At 60.7% G+C, this 20,771-nt stretch overlaps 1 protein-coding gene across 1 annotated transcript in view; it reads right to left on the bottom strand.

Moving 5' to 3' along the window:
* Positions 1 to 685: 685 nt before the first annotated feature.
* Positions 686 to 20,771, bottom strand: part of LOC149855193 (heparan sulfate glucosamine 3-O-sulfotransferase 4-like) — a 62,574-nt gene continuing 42,488 nt past the window's right edge. Inside the window, exon 2 of the mRNA XM_090024456.1 lies at positions 686 to 6,546. Coding sequence (XP_089880582.1) covers positions 5,910 to 6,546 — 637 coding nt within the window. The 3' untranslated portion in view covers positions 686 to 5,909. The remainder of the gene's footprint in view (positions 6,547 to 20,771) is intronic.

The raw sequence follows: 20,771 nt of genomic DNA, 5'->3' as shown, positions 1-20,771 counted from the left end.
AGCGCTGCAGCTGGCTCCCTGAGCCGCCTGGCAGAGCCGCTCGGAGAGCGCGCCGGCCTCCACGGCCCTGCGCCCGGCTGCCGCGAGCGCCGCTCTCGAGAAGCCGTGGGCCGAGGCCGGGTGAAAACTTGGCAGAGAAGCGGAGCGAGTTATTTGCGAGGCTGCGTTTTGGAAGCCCGCGGCCCGGAGGAGACTTCTGTTCCTCCTCCTGTGCGGCGGCTTGTCGGTGGCTGGCTCCGCAAGGCCGGTCTGTTCGCTGCAGGGCTGCCCCGCGTGAGCCACTCGTGCCCACGGAGGCTGCCAGCGGCAAGGATCTCTGCCCCCTCCCTCGCACGGGCAGCTCTCCCCGTCCGGCCGCCCCCTGGTCGGGGGCGCTCCCCGGGCCAGGCAGCCCCTCTGCCCCAGCTACCTCCTGCCCCTGCTGCTGGCTTGGCCTTAAGGGCCGCAGGGACCCGGGTGCAGAAGCCAGGGGAGATCGGTGCCCCCAGCAATGCCCAATAACACCAGTTACGGGCTGTTGTTCCACCTGCAGGTCCCTGGACCGCGTTGGACCACGTCCAGCCCAGATCCCCCACGCGTGTTGGCCCGCGCCGGGGGGCGGGATCCGTGCAAAGCCGCCTCTGCTGCAGGCGCTCGCAGGGCCGGTCAAAGGAAACCAACATCACGGTGCAGCTCCGGCGGGTTCACAAGCTTTTAATGATAACAGCAGGCGAGAGCGACACACCGGCAGCGACAGCTTTTCTGATTGTCTAAAAATACAGCACTTGCTCTGTAAAGGTCACCTGGAAAAGAACACACTTTGCCTCGGTCTGAACATCGATATGCTTGTGCCACGCGAGCCGGGCGGCTGCACAGAGCCTTCCAGTTACCTCGTTAGGATTAAAGTCTTAGTCAAACAAATGTTTCTTCCACGGGGCCGGATTACATGGTGGTGGAGTCGTGGAACTCAAATACGAAACAATCTGACTAAATTTGAGATTTAATTGATCTTTTGATGACTTTGTAAATGTCTGGCAAGAGGGGAGATGCTTCTCAAACAGGAAAATCTACACCCAAATGATCTCAATTTGAATAATGAGTATTCAGTCCTTGTTTGGTAAATATACCCAGTGTTAATGGTGCTTAATGGTGCCTGTAATTGGTGTCTAAAGTTATTTAAAAGTAAATTTACTAGAAAATAATTAGCAATTTTATAGTTCACTACTTCCTAATTTTGTTGATAAAAGTTTTTCAGCGGTCCTATCAGATGACACAACAATGCGGTGCGGCGGGTAGGCTGCTTCCGCGCTGCCGGGAGATTGTGCACACAACACCGAATCAAAACATTTCCCCCTAATTTCTTCCCCTGGAAGCCAGCCCTCCCTTGCCTTTTATTATGCAGTAAATTAGCCTTAATCAACGCCGAGTGAAAGTTTCCAGGCGCTGTTCAGGGATTTGTTTGTCGGTGACCTTGGGAGTGCTGAACCTGAGCCGTGGGAGTAGAGAGGGACCCGGTTTCCTCATTAGCGGAGCATCTTTCCGTAATGAGCTTGTGGCGACGCTCCGTCCAACCTGCGCGCAGCTGTCCTCCCAGCGCCTCTGAAGAGCGCCCGGGCTCGCCGAGGGCGGGGGGGGATGTCAGCGACGTGCTCCCGGCCATGCACCGCAGGCAGCTCGGGCGGCTGGAGCCGGGGTGCCAGGCTGGGGCGGGCAGGGCGGTCACCTGGGCTCGACTCTTGTCCCTGACGGCAGGGAGCCCTGCACCCCCTGCGCTCCCAGTGGGCAGGGGGGTCATGCAAAAGTCCCTTGAGCCGGGACGGTCTGGGGGTCACAGCCCAGGCCTCAACCTCCTTGGATGGGGTGGGGTGGGGGTGCACCCCAGGGTGCCAGTGAAATCCCCAGCCCTGGGGCTGCTCCTGGCACTGCCCGGAGGTGGCCGCAGCTGCCACATTGGAGGCTGATGGAGACCTGCCTGTGACCGCTCCGTGCAGGCCTGATTCCCTATCTGTAGGGCCGTGGGGCATCTGCAGCAGCTCACGGTGCATTTGGTCCCTGTGCGACGCGCACCTTGTGCCCTCCTCTCTGTGCGAGATCAGTCCCTGCTCTGGAGCCGGGGGACGGTGCTCTGTCCCTGCGCACAGGACGGGAGCCGTGGGACGGGTGGTGGGCAAGGCCTAGAGCCCTGCACCTGCACCAGGCCCCTGCCTGCCAGCAACACGGCTGTCCCCGCTCTGTAGAGCAGGTCGGCGAGCTGAGAAGAGCTACTCAGCACCCACCCTGGTCGGGGTAGCGTCGTTACCTCCCAGCAATTAGCCGTGCACCTTCTCAGAGCAGGGGAGCGTGTGCGAATGACGCACTTGAGGCTGCACGTGCTGCCCACGCCTGTTTCCTGACATGCCCCGTCTCCTTGCTCCCACCACCCATGGATGCTCTTGCTTGGGCAGAGCCGGTTCCCTGCCTGCCCGCGGGGCCCGAGGTCTGCTCTGTGCTGCAGGCATCTCCCCCGGGGACGGACCGGGTCCAGGCGCCCGTCCCGTGCGGGGCCCAAGCGACGCTGGGGCAGTGCCGCGACTCCCTCTGGGCTCTGCCCCTTCCCCCCAGACCGCAGAGAAACGGAGCAGAGAGCGGCAGCTGCTACAACGGTTTATTATTCAGTGCCGTGGGTTCAAGTTCAGCTGGAGATGTTCTGCCGTCAGGTGCAGGGCGACACACACACAGAGACGTGTTGGAGGAGGGTGCAGCTCGGCGGTTTGGTTTCAGGAGGATGAATTCTCCATTTCCAGTCTCTGAACCATAAAGTACCAGATTTTCCAGCACAATGAATCATCCAGTCTGTGTGTATAAAATTAAATATAATTTATGCTTTGCTAATTGAAATCAAATACAAAAATTCAATTTCCTGTGTGTTGTAACGCTGACATTTAAATAGTAAAAAAAAAAGAAAAGGAAAGTTATTAACCCAACTCTCTCGCAGCAGGTTGCTCGTGCTCTCACCAGATAGAAAATAATTCCTCTGTCAAATTAGCACATTACAAATGCAGACACATGTAGCTGGGCGCGCGGGCACGGCGGAGCACACAGCAAAGGGACCGCTGGAAACCGGGCTGCGGAGGGGGGCAGCCGTGGGCCTGGGGGCTGTGGCAAGGCCAGGAGTCTCTCGTGGCTCCGTGTCCGGAGCTGCAGGAGCGGAGTCTCTTCTCCACCCATTGCTTGGCATCTCCTCCCGGGATCTGGGACGATGCCCACATCAAAGAGAAACCTCTAGGGACGGGGCGAGCAGGGCGGCGTGGCCCAGTGGGGTCCCGCAGTCACACGTGGGACCTGCCCCGGAGCACGCGGGGGTGCTCAGCCCGTCGGCGCTGCAAGCTGCGAGCTGTCCTGGGAGCATGGGGAAGGGACCCGGCTCAGCGCCCGAGTCCCGCGGCACCGCTCGGCTGCTGCTGCAGGGCACCGGGGTGGGCCACGCGCTTCATCCGGGGGCGAGCAGGGAGCTGCTTCCCCTGCCCAGCCCCAGGCCCCGCGGCAGGTGGATCACGACGCGCCGGCGGGGCTCTCTCGAAGCTCTTTGCTCTCTGGGGAAAGGCCCTGTGAAAAGAGCACGGGCGAGTTGACGGTGGGTAATTCAATGCCACTAGCTGCGCCACCCCGGGTGCAGTCAGGGGTGCCAGGAGGGGCCACGAACACGGCTGGGGTGAGATGGGCGCCCTTACGGGGACTTTGACATCGACGGACGGCTCCTCCTGCCAGGCGGCATCACCGCTGCCCGAGCTCAGGCCCCGCCACGCGGCCTCGTCGCAGCTGCCGCCAGACTTCTCCACGCCCGGTCACGGCCCCTGGCTGCAAGCCGCGACCCGGGCGGTGCAGACAGCCCCGGTGTCGCCAGCCCCACGTCCTCCCTGGGGCTGGAGGATGACGCAGATCCCAGGGAGGGGCTCGGCCCTTGGCAGGACTGAACCGAGAAGGAGAAAGAGGCTTCACCGACAAATGAAACAAAGTCCTGGGCGTCCCTGGGGGGCCGCGGGAGAAGCCCCTCCAAACCCATGAATCAGCCTGCATCGCCCTGCAGCACAACACGGCTCCTGCTTAGCAGCAGCAACGGCACTTTAATATCGCACGAAACCATTTCAAGTCGCCCCTACGACTTATTTCCAATCTTCACGGAGTCAGTTCTGGATCTGCAGGTCTGTGAAGACGTGTCTGATGTCGGAAGCTGCTTTTAAATCTAATCAGGCTAATGCAAACTGGCATTCGCTGCCGCGGGAACTAATGTGACGCTCCTCGAACCCGGCCCGCCGTCTCCATTTGACAAATGAATTTAGCTCGTTCCTTATACAACCCCGAGCACGAGCAGCGCCTTCTGCTGTAATGAACCACACGACAGGGCATGAAACCCGAAGCAGGTTCAGCTCGTTGCCTGGCTTAACAGCGATTTCCCCCGGCTACTTGGATCCACGCGGATTTCGTGCTGCCTGACGCAGCGCGGGGCCGGCCTGGCGAAGGGTGCGCACGCCGTCGCCTTTTGTGCATGCTGCTTGCAAACAGCAGCAAACGCAGACTCTCAGAGGAGCGCTGCGGCTTCAACAAATGAAGTGCACGGCCCCCCCGGGATGCCCTGCTGCCACTCCGTGGGAAATGAAATAAAAGGGAAATAAAAAGGACCCCCAGACACCGAGGTTGTTTGCCGTTGAAATCACCCAGGGGAGGGGAGGGCTCCCTCCAGCTAACACCGCGTTTGCCTTTTGTTCCTGCCGCCACGGGCTCTGGCTCGGCAGCCGGCATGGGAAACGGGCAGCTGTGCTGCATGGCTGTCTCGCTGTGCGCGGAGAGGGGCACGCGGCCCACATGGGCACGGCCGCGGTGCCAGCTGCGCTCGGGGCTTGTTCGACATCCTCTGCCTGGGTTTGCGCCTCTGCCTGAGCGTGCCGCTTGATCGCTCCCCCCGCACGCGCAGATCTGTGCAGGGCCGCGAGCTTGCTGCGCTCCCGCTGGAAATGAATTCCCTTTCTGCTGCAGGTTTTGAAGCCGAGATGAAGAGCGTTTCACCGTGCCGCAGGGTCCCGCTTTTCAAAGGTGCCAGGCGCAGGCAGGCCACAGAGACTCCCGCAGCATTCGCAGCTGCTCGGCATCTTTGAAAGCCGGAGCGGCACGGGGGCTTTGCACAGCGCGCCAGCTGTTGTGACAAGGTCTTATCTGGCAGGGGGTCCTTCTGGACCGAGAGCTCATTTCCACGGTTGCACCAGCAACAGCAGCCTCGACTTTCACCTGCAAATCCTGCTCCGGAGTCAGGCCACGGGCTCCTGAGCACGGTGCTAGCGCCCTCCCCACCCCCAGCACAGAGCAGGCGCTGGAGCCCAGGGCGCCTCTCCCGGGATGGGCCGCCAGGAAACCACCTCAGTGTCAGGCCCCTTAAGTGCCAGGGCCAGCTCATCTAAGGGGCATTGCCAGGCGCCCGGGGAGGCCCCGATCCTGAGCTCCCTGCACACCGACCGGAGTGACGGGAAGCCACGGGATCAGCGGTGTTACCGCCAGCAGCGAGCGCAGAATCGGGCCCAGGGTGCCTGGCACTTGGTAAATAGTATACTAATTAGTGCAATGTGCAATGGAGGTGGAGCTTCTCCTTGCCACCCCTCGGCTTGCCCACCCCACCCAAGCGTGCGCGTGTGACCGGGTGCGTGCCGTGAAATACCAGGGCTCTTGCAGCTAGCGAGGGAAAACCGGAGCAGAGCAGAGGGGACGAGACCTACTGCCTCGCTTGGTCCCTGTCGGGCTTCGCTGGCGCGGGCAGGGCTCAGCACCTCCCCTCCAGCAGCGCCGCCCGGCCCCCCGCTAACGGCAGCACAAGGGGAAGGGGCAGCCCGGGCAGAAAGGTGGGGCTCGACCCCGCCACGCGCGAGTCCGAGGCGCAGAGGGGCTCTCCCGCCCTCCCGCCTTCACTTGTCACTTCCTTCCTGCTCCCACTGGAAATCCTGCCCCGTCATTTGGTAGAACATGACGTTGAACGGTTTGTAAAACTTCCGCAGTCTGTGGATGACGTCGGGGTCTATTTTGGGGTGAGTTCGACCCTTGGACTTGCCCAGGCACCGGGGCGGACTGCCGTCCTCCGGCTTCTTCAAGCAAGGGAACCCCTTGGTTTTATTGAAATAAAAGTGTTTCTCCGTCACCAGCCTTTTGAGGCCCAGGAAGTCCTGGACCTTGGCCATCTCGCCAGCGGGGTCGATGATGAGCCGCTCGCCGCTCACGAAGAGGATCTGGGACAGGGGGAAGTACTGGAGCCAGTTCTCCAGGTGCAGCGCGTAGATCCCGATGCGGATGGCGCTCCAGGAGGCGTCGATCAGCCCCAGGGTCCGGTTCTTGAAGGCCAGCACCTCGAAGGTGGGGATGTCGGGCTTCTTGGAGAGGGTCTGCGTGTAGTCCGAGATGGCCCTGGTCACCGGGTTGCGCACCACCACGATCAGCTTGGTGTCCTTGGCCATGGAGTGGATGCGTTTCGGGGCCTCGTTGGTCACGAAGTAGCTGGGGGTTTTCTCCATCGTTATCTGCCCCTCCAGCGTCTTGGGCATCACGTTGCTGCAGAGAGAGGAAGCGGGAGAGAGGGGAAGAGAGGTTAGTTCTGTGGCCGGATCCTGCCCGCGCGGTGACTCGGCCGGTCGCATCCCCAGCCCGCCCTGCCAGTCCGGCCCGCGCGGCGCCAGCAAAGCGCGCAGCGGGCAACCGGGCGGCCTCCACGGTCCCCACCACTCTCCGCCTCATTTGTCTGCAGACGTGGCAAGCACGCCCTGCGTGTTCAAACTGGTCTCAGTAACGTATTATACAGTCAATTTGCCATAGGCATATGTAGACAAAAGTTAATTGACAATAAACCTGTACAATACCTGTCTGTACAGCAAGCCATCTGCTACCATTTGCTCAATTAAGTCTATTCACTTCAGAGGCATGTACCGAAGTGGTGCATTTAGGATTACACAAGACCTTTTTGTTATGATGACATGCTTTTAAATGTCTCAGCTAATAAAACTTAATACAGAATAAGATCCCTGGCTTCTAGTACAATAATTAAATTTATTTACTATCTTGTGTGTGAGAAAGAATGACTTTTCTTTTATCTCTAATTCACATGCTCTGTCAATAATTAATTGCTGCTGGGTTTTGAGCTTCCTGTGCAAGCACTTTTATTAGCCAAAAGGAATTTGCCTGCTGGATAAATTAACGCGCAGCAAGCCTTTCCTGGATAACAGGCTATCGCATTGCACGGAAACCGCAGCCAGGCCCGTGCGCATGCAGGAGGGTGCAACCCCTGTGCACACGCCACTGGTGCAAGCCACTGCGTTAGGCGACCGGCAAGAGCACAGCAGCACCGCTTTGCCCTCCTCGGCTGCTGGCTGAAGTGCTGCGGTGCCTGGGGCTAGCGCACGTGCTGCGCTGTGGTTGCAGCCAGCTCCCCGGGCAAGGGCAGGGCGGCTCGGCCTGCTCCCCGCCTGCCCTCCCGGCGGGGCACTGCACTGGAGACGCTTGTTACCGCCTGGGAAACTTGCCTCCGGCCGCAAAGCAGCAGGCTGCCGAGCTCTGAGGAAGGCTGCAGCTTGCTAGAGCCCACGAGAGGTGCGAACCCCTCAGCAGCTTTCAACAACAGCTTTGCATCAACTCGGAGGACCGGAGAGGCCCGGAGCACCTGTGCTCTCTGCGAGGCCTTCCCGCCTCCGCTCCCGGCTAGGGGAAGGGGGACCCGTCACGGGGGAGTTGGGCCTGCGACCAAAATACCTGAGGCTTGCAATGAGAGCGGGGGCTTTGTGTTCCCGGGGGTGCTGGCTGTGTGCGCACACACCCCACGGCTTGCTTAGCCGCCGGCTTGTTCGGTCGCCGAACGCTGCCGCGGTGGGCGAGGAGCAGAGGGAGGGTGTTTCTGCAGGGGGTTAGCACTTCCCTCTTTGCCTGGTGCTGGGGCATGACGCGGCCTGGGGCTGAGCGCGGAGAAGAGCCCCTGCTCGGCGCTGGCGCAGCCGTGGGGCAAGGCGAGCGCATGCAGCACCTCTCCGCACTGCGACGCTGTCTCCTCACCGCAGGCTTCTGCCGAAACCCACGTGTCTGGGCTTGAAGCGGTCCCTGCCCTGGCACTGGTGTCACACGGCAGCCCCCCGCAAGCCATCGTTTCGTGGCTGGACCGCAGCACGTGCGCGGCAGCTCGCCCTGCCACGTGTGCATGACTGCAGGCCGCATGCGTGTGCTGAGCAATAGCGGGACCTGCTTGCCTGGCTCTTAACTCTGGCCCGGGCTGCAGGCCCAGGCCAGGGCTTTGCTGGCTCGAGTCTTCCCCGGTGCTGGGAGAGCCCTCAAAGCCCATCAGAGGCCGCGTCCCCTTGGACAAGGGGTATTGCTTTAAGAACAGTTACTGGAGAAAAACAGTCCAATGTGATGATGATGCCTCTCACCACCTGCATCCCCTTTTCCAAGTCCTAGATCCGCCCGTGTCGGGGGGAAAGGGTTCCCGTGTCCCGCAGTCCAGCTCACCCACGGCTTTGACACAAGAAGCCAGCACGCCCGCCCCAGCACACCCTGCCTGCAGCGTCCTCGCCGCGCTCTGCTACAGCCCAGCCCACAGCACGAGGGACCCCCGGGGCTGCCTGCCAAAAGCCGGTCTCCCCTCGCTCCCAGTGATACAGCGGGTCCCATGCAAGACGTCACAGAAACCCTTGGCCTCTTGCGGGGCAGGCAGCTGTGTTGCCCAAAGCCGTGCTCCTGCTGCCCAAGGTCATGGTCTCTGCAGAAAGGTGACGACGGCTGCATGTTTTCACCGCTCTTCCGAGGGCAGCAGCACCCAGGAAACACAGCTGCAAGGCCGGCGCCTGCCCCAGACTTTGCCCTGAGAGTGAAGCCTGTAACGGTGCCTGGTTGTCCTGGCTAGGAGGGCGCCTGTCCTACGTACCTGGACATGAGGAGCGGCATCTACCCCAGGCAGGTGGGGGTGAGGCCAGAGAGCCGGACAGAGCACAGCTGGGGTGAGGGTGCCAGGCACCGGCTCTCTCGGGAGGGAAGCAGGGGAGAGGCCTTGCAAGTGCTCCTGATCTGAAGCACGCTGGACACAAGCTGCTATGGACGGCGGCCAACAGCTGCCACTGCTCCATGCTGCAAATTCATCCCATCAAGCCCCAGGAGTTGCACCTGGGCCCTCGCCCCTTTCCAATCTACCCGGGCGGCTCGGCGGGGCTGCCTTCCCATGGAAATCGCCGTCTCTTGCACTCGCCTCTGAGAGCCTCTTGCCAAAAATAGCTCCCGATCTCTGTATGTGACCTGCCGCCCTCACTCCTGGGCACACAGACGTGCCCCCAGCCCGTGGGACCGGCCGGCCTGCCCTGGGGCAGGGGCCGGGCAGCACGAGCGCGGCTGTGCAAAATTCCCCATTCAGTTCCTGAGCCAGCGGTGGAGAAATTTGGAACCAAAAGGCTAAAATTTCTGCATGGGAATTAGGTTGGTCGGAGGCAGCTGAGCAGAACAGATTAAAGTGACAGGAGGGAGCTGATGGATTTTGTGAGCCAGGGGTGTCGGAGGCGCTTGCGGGCAGCCGTGGAGAGGATTGAGCGCTGCACAGGGCTGCGCAGGCCACCCCGAGTGCTAATCCTCCTCCGCGGGGAGCAGGGACGTGAGCTGCCCTGTGAATACGAGCCCCGGCGGACGGAGAGATCCCACCCGCCAGCCCCCGCGACCGACCGCAAGTGGGTCTCGCGGTGCCGGAGCCGCGGAGCTGCGTGCCCGCCGCACTGCTGGTGCTGGGAGCCAGAGGGGCTGGTAAATGAGTTAAACCCTGGTATCGAAGATCAGGTTAGCAAGGATTTCAGAGGAGTATCACTCTATTTTCTTGTTATCAAATCTCCCTTCAGATCAGCAGTTATGCTCCAAATGCACTCAGCTGCAGGGGCTTAATTGCATTCCATAGTTATCGATTTTTTTGGAGTGCTGATTTAGTTTTATTGAATGATAACTGAAAGAAACACCCGTTTACAAACAGCGGAGCGACAGCGCTGGCTGTGGTCCCCCTCCAAATGCCGACGTCCCTCCACTCTGAGACGAGCAGGCTTGACGGTGAATATTACACTCCATAATCCAGGGTTATTCCAAGAGGCTTATGCCCCACGAATACGGGATCCAGGTCTCTCCTGTGGCCTGAAAGCAATTCTGAGCCAGCACAGACCTCTTTAACATGCATCCTGCAGAAATCCTGCAGCAAGGCGGCTCAGCCAGTTCTCTGAAGTGACAAGTCTCGCCTCACTCCCAGTTCCCAGTCACTTCTCGCACAAAAGAGGATGCTCATGAATAAGCAGCAACGTGCCAGCGAGCAGCTAATGTTTACTGCACCCTCCTCCAGCTACACGGCTCTCAGCGCAGGTAACCGCTTGCTCTGGCTAGTGACATCGCTGAGCCTCTCTGCCCGAAAACTCGAATGCAGCTTCATGCCACAGGTCATCGGGATGATATTAAGTCTTCCAAAGTAACCCCAGGCAGGGAGGCAGCCGAAGCCAGGAGGACCTGGTGGCGATGGGACAGAGAAGGGAGCATCCCAGAGTGAAACAGGCTCGGACCCAGGTCCAGAGGAGCAAGTGACACCCAGAGAAGATGGGAGGTACCCGGGAGCCAGCACCCGCCAGTGGTTCCCTAAAGCCGCCACTTCCCTGATGCTAATGGGGAAAAGGAGACGCCGCGGTGACCTCCCACAGCACGGCAGCCACCGGCTCGCCAAAGCCGCTCGCTGCAGCGCGGGTCCCGCGCGGCGGTCCTCTGTCCGGGTGTCACACGCCAGGCTGTGCTCGAGCTGCCCATGTTATTTAGTGGCGCGTGCGCTCGTGTCCAGCGCCCCACGCAGACCGAGACAGCCACATCCGGAGAAGAGGGGCTCAGGGAGGGTGACAGAGCTAATAGGTCCTGTGAGGAGCACCGCTCCTCACCTGCTCCAGGGCCCGGTGGGGAGCGAGGGGCAGCGTCTGACCACCCCCTGGACCGGCCCCCCAGGCACGCTGCCGCAGATGGCTATTGACCCGCTCGCTCCACAAGTCCACGCGTTCCCTTGCTGCAAAGCAGCCGTTTTATTGCTGCTCGGAGCTGGCGGCCCCAACGCCAGGCCTCTCCATCACGGAGACGCGTGAGGCGGCATCCGCGCGTGCCGCTGGTCACGTGCAGGAGGCAGTAGTGTGTCCTGCGGGGAAGGGGGCCGGACCCCCAGCAGGCAGTGCCCACCCCACGCCACGCCACGCCAGGCCCAGCCTGCACCAGGGCAGCAGAGCTGCTCACCTGCACAGTGCTCGCTGCCTGCCACGCTCCCTGCTCTAATTGCTTGCACTTGCACCGAACACTAACGAAGTCCTGCACAAGGGGCCAGGGGACATCCCCAGGGAGGCCTCGTCCTGGCACTGCCGGCGTCTTGGTGGCATCAGTTTTCCCATCTGTGAAACCGGAACCAGGGCATCCGCGACCCTCAGACCAGAGCCCGGTGGAGGAGGGCTCATTTGTAGAGATACCTCGATGCTCTGCGCTGCCAAGAGGGAACTTTTATCCCCAGACCTGGGCTGGGAGCCAGGCCCTGCCTGGTGCTTCTCTCAAGCTATCAAATATGTATGATTTGGTTGCTGGTTCGGGCTTTTGATATTCCCCCGCCTTCAGCTTCGCTCTCCCCGTCAGGGAAGCCAAGGCAGCCCCTGCCCCGCCTGCGTCCCCCAGGACCGCGGCACTTCAGCTCCAGCGAGGAGGGAGCCGGCGGTAACTTCTCTCCTGCGGGAACGCCGAGCTCCTCTCCTCCGCAGACGCGCGCGTCCCTCTGCGGCTGGTCCCCTGCTTCTCCTCCTGTCTGCACGAGGACCAGTCCCAGCCCCGCGCTGGGAAGCCGTGCTCACATCATTGTTCTCAGCTGCGGGCTTCAAACGAGCTCTTAATTTTCAAAGGATACATTTTATAAAATTGTGAATTTGCATGTTACCAAAACCCCCTTGTGTTTTATTTAAATCCAGATTATCCTGTTTATTCCTTCAGCCACAGCTGTCATTTATCTCTGTGTAGGCAGCTTGTTCATTATGTTGAAGGTTTCCTGCAATCCCACTCAAAATCAGCCTTTGTTAACTATATTTTTATGCCTCCACTGAAAAAGAGAAAGTTTCTTCTGACGCCCACGGCTCGGTCACGGGGAGCAACGCAGATGGGGCCACGCGCCCCGGCTGCACCACCAGCCCCGCCGGCCTCTGCCAGGAAGAGAGCCGGTTGCGATCCGTGTTTCAGACGTGGTACAAGCACCGGCTTTTGTCCTGCGACGAGACAAACATGGAGTCACTTTCCTATTTTATTATCAGCACGCTCGGGCATAATTGCTTGGTCTCTCAACTGTGACCTGCCAGGCACCGGGCTTTCAAAAGGAGCACGGCACTGCCGCTGAAGATTGCAATATGCATTGAAACCAAAATCTATTTGCTGTAAGCCCCCAAGTCAAATCTCTTGTTGAATTTGTTCAAACATAAATTTATAGCTGAATTTACATAGATTTAATGTTTTATAATCTTTCCTGGTCTGTGAATCTATATTCAAGGCAGAGTGCATTAGCTTAGAAATGTTGTGCTTAATACTGAAAATAATTTTAATCTCTCCGAAGTCCAATCCTTTGCACATCACTAAACCACAGAAGCCAACCCATCGTAAGCAGAGGCACAAAACCTGCCGCTGCCTATTAGAGGTGCACGGCTCAGATTCAGATGGCGCGCACATATGCTTCGGGAAAACATTAAGCGCAACTCATAAAGGACTTTGGGAAAGCCATTTTGGTTACTCATCTGCTTCCCTTTGGAGGGGAGGGCGCGGGCTGGGATTAGGATTAAGGCAAGACTAATGACTGTTTGGGAGGCTGTTTCAGACGCCTGGGGCCGGAGCCACCCTTCAGCCGGCCGCTGGGGGTGGAGGGCATGGCCTGGCCCTGCCATTAGCTGCCCTCCGTGGCAGCACCTCTCCCGCTCCTGCCCCGAGGGCCGAGAGCTCCTTGCTGCCCCTTCCCAGGCCTGGCCGACCTGGCGCTGCTTGGCTTGGGCTGCGGCCTGCCCTCGTGCTGGCTCGCCCAGGGATCGGGCCTGGCCCATGCACACGCATTGCACCGGCAGCGTGAGCCTGGGCCTGGGCCTGGGCCTGGGGCTGGGGCTGGGGAGGGCTCCCAGGGCTTCCCAGGAGGCTGCACGTCGGGGTCAGGGACGCGCCTGCCGCAGCCCTTCTCCTTTGCTGGAGGCCTGAGACCCCCCCAGCAAAGTCTGGGATGCGCTGGAGAGTGGTCCTGTGTTGCCATAACAACCGAGGTGCATCCTGTTGGGTGTCTGCACACTGATCAGATCAGAGCAGGGAAGTGCAGGGTTGCTGCGGCAACCGAGATGCTGAATCTGAAACCCTGTCGATAGAGGAGTCGTCACAGAGGCCGGGCTGGGGCGCGCCCTGCCATGCCTCTGCCCTGGGGCTGCGGGGAGCAGGCGTGCACCGCGGCGGGGCGGGCGTGGTGCGGGCTCCCGGGCGGGGCCGAGGAGCTCCTGCTGAGAGCAGCCGAGGTGGGCGGCCTTCCCACACGCTCCCCGCCGCCCCCGCCGGGCACGCTGTGACAGCCTGGCCAGGCCATGCCCTCCTGGCAGACGCGCAGCCTGCGGCCGTGGCAGGATGACACCTGTGAGAGCCGCACAGCTGGGCAGGCCGCAGGGAGGACCGAAACCCGGGCGGCAAAGCACCTGCCAGGAGCTGCCACGCGCTAGACACTGGGGTGCCTGCCCCGGAGCCGGGGAAGTGCCCTAGAGCTGCGCCCCCAGCCCCGCCCGGCGGTCCACGCTCCTGCGGCACCAGCTGTTCCCAGGGCAGGTGTCTAGATGCTGCGTGGGCTCAGAGACCCGGGTCAGCAATCGCAGGGGCTCACAGATATCAGCCTGACCCTCCTCTCCCTTAGCTTAGCCGGCTCCAGCGGCGTGCGGCCTGTGGAGCCCAGGGCCAGCGAGGAGCCGAAGCAGCCCCGTGTGCATCCATCCCGTACACAGGCAAGGTGCTCCGGGGAGCTTACCCGCAACCGGGTCACAGAGCCCACGGCGCGGGGGAAGCAGGCTTTTAAAGGCTGGGAACCGTGCTCAGGCTGCATCCATCGGTCTCCACTCAAAGCCCTTCGCGGCCGTGGCAGGCCCCAGCGCTGCACGTCCACCGGCCCCTGCGAGCGCGACGCTGGCTGAGGACACGGGCGCAACCAGAAGCAGTTTGATATCCAGGCTCGCGTGCCGGGGGGCCGGGGCTTTGACAGGCACTGCCGGTCTCAGCTGGGCTCTCGCAGCGATGCCCACTGCTCTCGGGGCACCACACAACGCGCCCGCTGCACGCTGGGGAGCCTGGGCCAGGTGACGGAGGAGCCCCGGGGCAGGGCTCCAGCGTCTTCTCCCTCCCGCTCCGTCCTGCAACTCCTCTGACACGGCCGAGGAGAGGAGCGACCCAGGCGCAGGGACGGGGGGCGGGCGAACCCCACCGGGGAGACCTGGTCTGCCTTCCCGCCGGCGAGGAGCAGAATCAGTGGGCAGCTGGCTGAGTAGCAGGCAGAAATATAAATATGCTCTGATTTCCCTGGGACCATCTGGCTCAGGCATGATAGGCAAGTAAGGATGCTATAATCATGGAGCAAAGAGCTAAGCTGCTCCATTAAGGTCTTTGAGCAGAGGCAGCGACGGCACCCTTATTAATCCGGCAGCTTTTTGTGAGCAGACATCCATAAGGTCAGATCCATTCAGCTGCAATTAAAAACACCCCCCTCCTGTTCCAGCTGGCTGGGAAAGCTGTTACGCCGTTGCCCTCCCCAAAGGCTGGCGGTGATGCTCGAGCACTAAATCCTGCTCCTTGCCTCGAGTGGGTCCCCGCCAGGAAATGGCCCTGAAACCCCCCACAGCTGTGCCGATCGGGAGTGTTTGGGAAGTCCTGACTTTGGCGGGTTTCGCGGCCGCCCGAACACAGCGTGCTAAATCCCAGGGGCCTTCCTCGCAGTCGCGGCAGGGAGCGGGGGATGCAAAGGCTGTGCCCCCCTGGCCTTTCCCAGCAGTTAACACGCTGGCACCGAGCGCACGGCCTGGTGGAGAGCGCTGAGCACATCACAGCCTGCTCCTGCTCGCCATTTCCCCCGGCGGCCGCGGGGAACGTGACTGCCAGGGCTTTGCTGCTCATTTGCTGCGCGCTTTCAGAGCTGCGTGTGAAGGAATTTCAGCTCAGCGGCTGCGGGCGCACATGCAACTGGGCGTGATGCTTATCCCAGGGAGGTGTCGGGTCCAGGCTGGCCAGCTTTTACTTTCAATTAAATGTCCTTGCCCCTTGCTGGGGGCACAAAGCAGGCAGGTCAGCAGGGCAGAGAGGCCTATTTCTAAGCAAGCAATCTGCTTTCTGCTACGCCCCACCTTTTGCAGTGCATTTGCCGTGAGGTGAACAGCAAATCAATGCTATTCTAGAGCAAAAATCTTAACGCTCTCTAATGCATTTAATTAAAGCTTAAAGTGCAGTGCAAGGCGCTCCCCGATGTCAGGATAATGTGCGCGTGTCCTAGATACCGCGGCCGACACTGAGGGGCGCACAGATGACTTCTGGGAAGCTTCAATGCAGCAGTCCATGCTGTCCGTGGACAAGAAGGTGCGCCTTCCCCCCCTGCTCCTGCGCACGGGCCCTGGGCGTCCCTCACGCTGCCCCAGACGCATCCCTTGCATGCGGGAGCAGCCGTGCGGAGCTGCAAAGCTGCTGCGTCCCCGGAGCAGGTGCCCTCTCGTTTTATCGCTGGGAACGTGGGCTGCTCTGAAGCCCTGACCGCAGCAATTCATTCCCTTATCGACCTTCTTGTTTTCCACATGCTTCAGGCAGCTGGAGGCTGGGCTGCAAACCAGGGGCCAGGGGAGATTTTGGCTCTGTGTGAGCCTGGCTTGGCTGAGGCTGGGTGTGGGACTCCCATCCCAGGTGGGGCATCTTGCACAGGTCACGCAACCCTCCAGCTGTGGGCCAGGCCTGGAGGGAGGCTGCTCTGGGGGTCTCCCAGGGTAGCTCTGGGGGTCAATACCTGGGAGGAGGAGGAGGAAGACCTAGTCCAAGAAGCAGTGAGATAAACCTGCCCTGAAGGAAGCCAGGCTGGGAACTATGAAAATCCCTGACCATAAAGGGAGCCAGGCTCGGGAACGGCCCCCAAGAGCAGAGGGGAAGAAGTCAGCTCCGAGCTGGGTTTACGCTGGAGGGTGGCACAGGTGGAAGGGTTTCTGTGATGGGGTTGCCTCCGACTTGTGACCCACAGCAGGTGAGAGGTAGAAGCACTGGGGTGGGTAGCAGAGGCTTGTGCTTGGGGCAAAGCGCTTTTAAAGTGGCTTTATTTGTTGAATAAGCTCTGCACCCCCCGCCCCTGACGGCCTCTGGGCACCTGCTGTAGCTGCCCCTCCCTGTGCTTTCCCAGCCGTGCGGCGGGGCCAGGGGAGCAGATGTGCGTGCACACGCCAGCCACCTGCTGCCCTGTGCTCCTGGCCAGCCCTCGAGGGGCAGCAGCTCACGCCTGTGTGTGCACGAGCCATGCACACACCTCCCAGGGGCCTCTGCAGCGTGCGGCATCTGTGTGCCCATGCTCAAATGGCTGCGTCGCTGTCACACCTTCGTTCCCATTAGCCCAAAGTTTCACTCAGGGAGGCTGAAATTAGGCTCTTTCCTCCTTGAAGCTGACCTGTGTGGCTGACGCGGCGGGGGGGCTAACACACTGCAGCTTAGCCTGGGGGAGCCACGGCCCTCACCGTCCACCACCTGGACAGTCCCTGCAAGCATGTGCACATGCCTCTCTGCATGTGCATGGACACTTGTGTTCCTGTGCACACACCGCGGTATGCCCACATGCCTTTTCAAGCCAGAGACACGGCCCCTACCAGGTGGGGACGGGACTCACTGGCAGCTTAGCAAACCCCTCAGGAGCCCATTGACAGCGTCCCCTGAAGAGCAGAGGTGGAGGCACCTGGACAGCCCGACTGGATGGGCAGCGGGGGACGCGCAGTGCAAACCGCTCTAAATATTGATTTGCATCAGTTGTGCAATTCAGCCTGTTCCTCTTCCCCGGGGAGGGGCCTCTCCTGACGGAGGTGGATCCTGGAGACGGCGTGATACAGCGCCGAGCGAGGGTCCGCAGTGCTTCGCCTGCAGTTTCATCTTCTGGGAAATTTACTTCTACCCGAAAAAAATAAATAAATAAAAAAATCAAATCAAAGCACCTCTGGAGATGCCGGCTGCCTAAGTGCCCCCGCCCCTGCTGCATCATGTTAAAAGCTTTCAGGGGAAAAACAGTAAATAAATCCGGCTCTTCAGACGTGCTTGGATGCCATCCTAACGCAGGAGCACCGCTAATAGGAGAACCATCAGCAGCTAAAAGGATGGGAACTATTAGAAAGGACAACAGAGGAGTGATATCTGCAACGGAGGCTGTGTACCAGGCTGACTGCAGGCATCCCACCGCAGTGCGCTCGCGCCCACGCGGAGCCGCGCGTGGGGGAGGCGCCCGCCTCGCCCGCACTGAGCCGTTAAGCAGGCGTGCCCTCCTTGGCTCGATTTTGCGTGCTTATTTCCAAAGAGGCAAATGGGCGCTGCTTTCCAGCGGGCCCGGAAGGCAAAGCAGGGCCAGAGCCTGACCGCGGAGGCCGCAGCCAAGGGAAAGCCGGGTGCTGCGTGCTGGCTGCGTGCCGGGGACCAACGCCAGGCTGGTGGGCAGATCACGCAGACGGGGAGAGGGGCTGGTGTCGAGACGCGGCCTGCCCCGGCTCCGCGTCTCGCATCCTGGGCCTGTCGCTCCCAGCTCCGAGCGCCAGTCCTGCCCCGACTCCAGACTGGCTGCAAGCATCCCGCCCGTTGCCTGTCGCGTGACCCCCTCCCAGAGCCCGTTCCCCTCCTGTGGCCACACCTTGAAGGACCCGGGGCATTTCCACTGCCCCTTCCCTGCGACACCCAGCTCCTCCAGCTGCCTCTGCTAGTCGGGGCCGTGCACGGGCACATCTAGGATTTGGAAAAGGGGGTGCGGAGGGCGAGAGGCGTCATCACACAGAGCACAGCACCTATTTTTCTCCAGGTAAAAAGAAGCCAGGAGCTTTCCTAATACACTAGAGGCCTAGGGCTGTATGATTCAGGTTAAGATTGAAGCAGAAACGAAGAGAGCTGCAGTTGAGAGGAGCGTGCAGGGCTGTGAAATAGGAGCTTGCTGAGCAGGAGGCAGGACCGTGGCTCGCTGGTGGGGGAGGATCTGGCCCATTAAAGGGTCCTTAGCACCTGTGGCACGAAGGGCTGGGAAGGGACGGCGTAGATGACAACACGCCGTGAAGTCAAGTGACTCCCTGAGCCCAGCCTGGGTCGTGGTGTTAAACGCTGGGTGCAGCAGGGATCAAAGGGGGTGCGAATGCACCAGGGCACCCCCGGATCTGCCCATGGGCCCACATGTAATCCTGGCCATGGCACACCCTCTGCCCTGGGCCGGGGGCTGCATGCCACGGCCACGTCCATCTTGTACCCACAACCCCGCACGGACCCCGAGCCTTGCCAGGGACCAAACACGGGATGTGCTGGATGCCCACGCCAGGAGCTGCCCCGCAGCACACGGCCGTCAACGCCCGCTCTAGCCCTGAACAGGCGGGGATGGATGGCTGCAGAGCGCTCCTCCCACCGTCCCCGGCTGCCCTCCCGGGTCTGGCGAGGGCTGCGCGTCTAGCCCGCCAGGCTGTCGCAAAGGGCACTGCTATTTCCTGTTTGTGTGTGTTGATTATTTTGGGGTATAAGTTCATTTATTATGCATGCAAAAATGGTAATACACCAGCATTTGAATGTCTGTTAGGCATACAATATTCTTATTATTCAAAAACATTCCTTTTTCCCTCCATAATTGAATGGTTTACCTTATTATTACTTTATGTTAATGACCCAGCATTTCCATTTTTCTATAGGATGCCTAATTGTGAGTGAGGCGCAATCAGAATCAGAGATGCCATCTGTAATTGACTGCATCGTAATCGCAGCCGCCAGCACCGGGGCTGAGCACGCGGCTCAACAGGGCCCGGAGAGCGCGGCGCGGCGCGGCGCGGAGAAGACCGGGAAGCTGCGCCATGGCGGGATGGCGCCGAGTGGTGACAGCCGGGGCATTAACGTGGATAGAACACTATTTATATCAGTTTGTACATTTAATCAGGTTTTTGCAGTTTTCAGCAAGATGTGAACTCAACCCCCGTCCGAGGCGTTTGGTTCAAATCAGCTGAGACAGAGAATAATCAAGATTTATGATTCTCATTGTGACTGGGATCGCACAGCCGGCGCGATTGGTGCGATGCAGCTTCCTCTCCCGGCGCCTGAGTGACACCCACTTCACTCTCCCTCGCACAACTGATTTAATGTCCATCTTGAAAACTGTCAAAACACTTTGGCGGCTCCAGATAACGCTGGCAACGGGCTTCCCCCACACCCCTGGCGCGGCCTGCGGCTGCACTGGATGCTCGCCGGCCCTCGCTGGTGGCGGCCGGCGCTCGAGGGACGCGGCAGCCACGCTAAGCCCGGCTGGGAGGAAATCAGAGGTTGCGCAAGCAAAACAAAAGCCGTTTGGCGCAGCTCGTGGCAGCCCCGAGAGCGCCACGGTCCCCCCTACCTGTGCCCTCCGCGTGGCTGGGGAGGAACCGTCGCAGGGTCCGGCCGTGCCACGGGGCCTGCACGTGATACTCGCAGGCGTGGGGAGACAAGGGCAGGCAGGTCTGCCGTGGCAGGGGGACACGGGTGAGGCCGCGGGGCAGCTGCCATCCCACAGCTCTGTCTGCAGGGGCTCGGGACCGCTCCGGGAAGGCCACGCTCTGCATCCCAGGTCTCTGCCGGTCCTGGTTCAACATGTCCCGAGGAACTGTTCAGAGCCGGGGGTGCGAGCAAGCAGCGGGGATCTGCCCGCTGCCCAAGAGCTCGCTCCTGAGGCTCCTGCTCCAGCGGGCGCCGCAGGGACTGTCCCCGGACGCCTGTTCCCATCGGTGCCGCGCTGCTCCGAGGTGCACGGCGAGTCCTTGCTCAGGGGACTCTCATCCTGGTCCTGCCGCCTGCCCTGCCCCCAGGACACCCCTGCACCCTCCTGCCGGCGGCCGGAGGAAAGCGGTCCCTCCATCCCACCTGACTGACGGGGAAAGGGGGCAGGATTCACCAGGTCAGCAGGCCGGTCGTCTTAGGAGTACGCTGCCAAGGGGAGATGCTCTGCTGTCTGCGTGACCCGAGCGTGGCCCGCCCTCCCCACCAGCGCCGAGGGAGGAGAGCCGCAGTACTGCCACGCTCGCGCAGGCCGCCGCCTGCTCCATCCCTCGTGCGCACAGCGCTGCAGCGGGGTTTCCTGCCAGGCGTGCAAGCAGCACAGATGGGAGGAGGTGCGAAACCCGGGAGAGCCTGCTCCGTCGATAAAGCAAGCAGCGCCTGGTTTGGACAAACCAGTGCTCGCGGGCCCTGGCCGGTCCCACACACTCCGATTAGTGCCAATGCTGAATGCAAACCAATTAACACTCTAAGTCTGCTTATCTCATGTCACTTAGCGCCGAAATAAAGCCTAACACTAAACACACATATTGATCTAACCATTAAATCCAGCATCCCTCACCACCCCTCATTATATTAGTGAGCAGAAATGAAGTCACCTTCGTTTTCAGAATGGAGCGTATTACGAGCGATGGCTGAATCGCTTCACACAGGGGTGCACAATCCCACAGGGAGGGTCACGTCCATCTCAGGTTGAGATCAGGCCTGAGATGACCCTGCGCACGTGGTGC

The sequence above is a fragment of the Crocodylus siamensis genome, chromosome 12 (genome assembly GCF_052110815.1).
Source record: "Crocodylus siamensis isolate JL-2025a chromosome 12, ASM5211081v1, whole genome shotgun sequence".
Lineage (NCBI taxonomy): Eukaryota > Metazoa > Chordata > Crocodylia > Crocodylidae > Crocodylus > Crocodylus siamensis.
The sequence above is the reverse complement of the archived record's forward strand: the minus strand, read 5'-3'. Positions and strand labels throughout refer to the sequence as shown.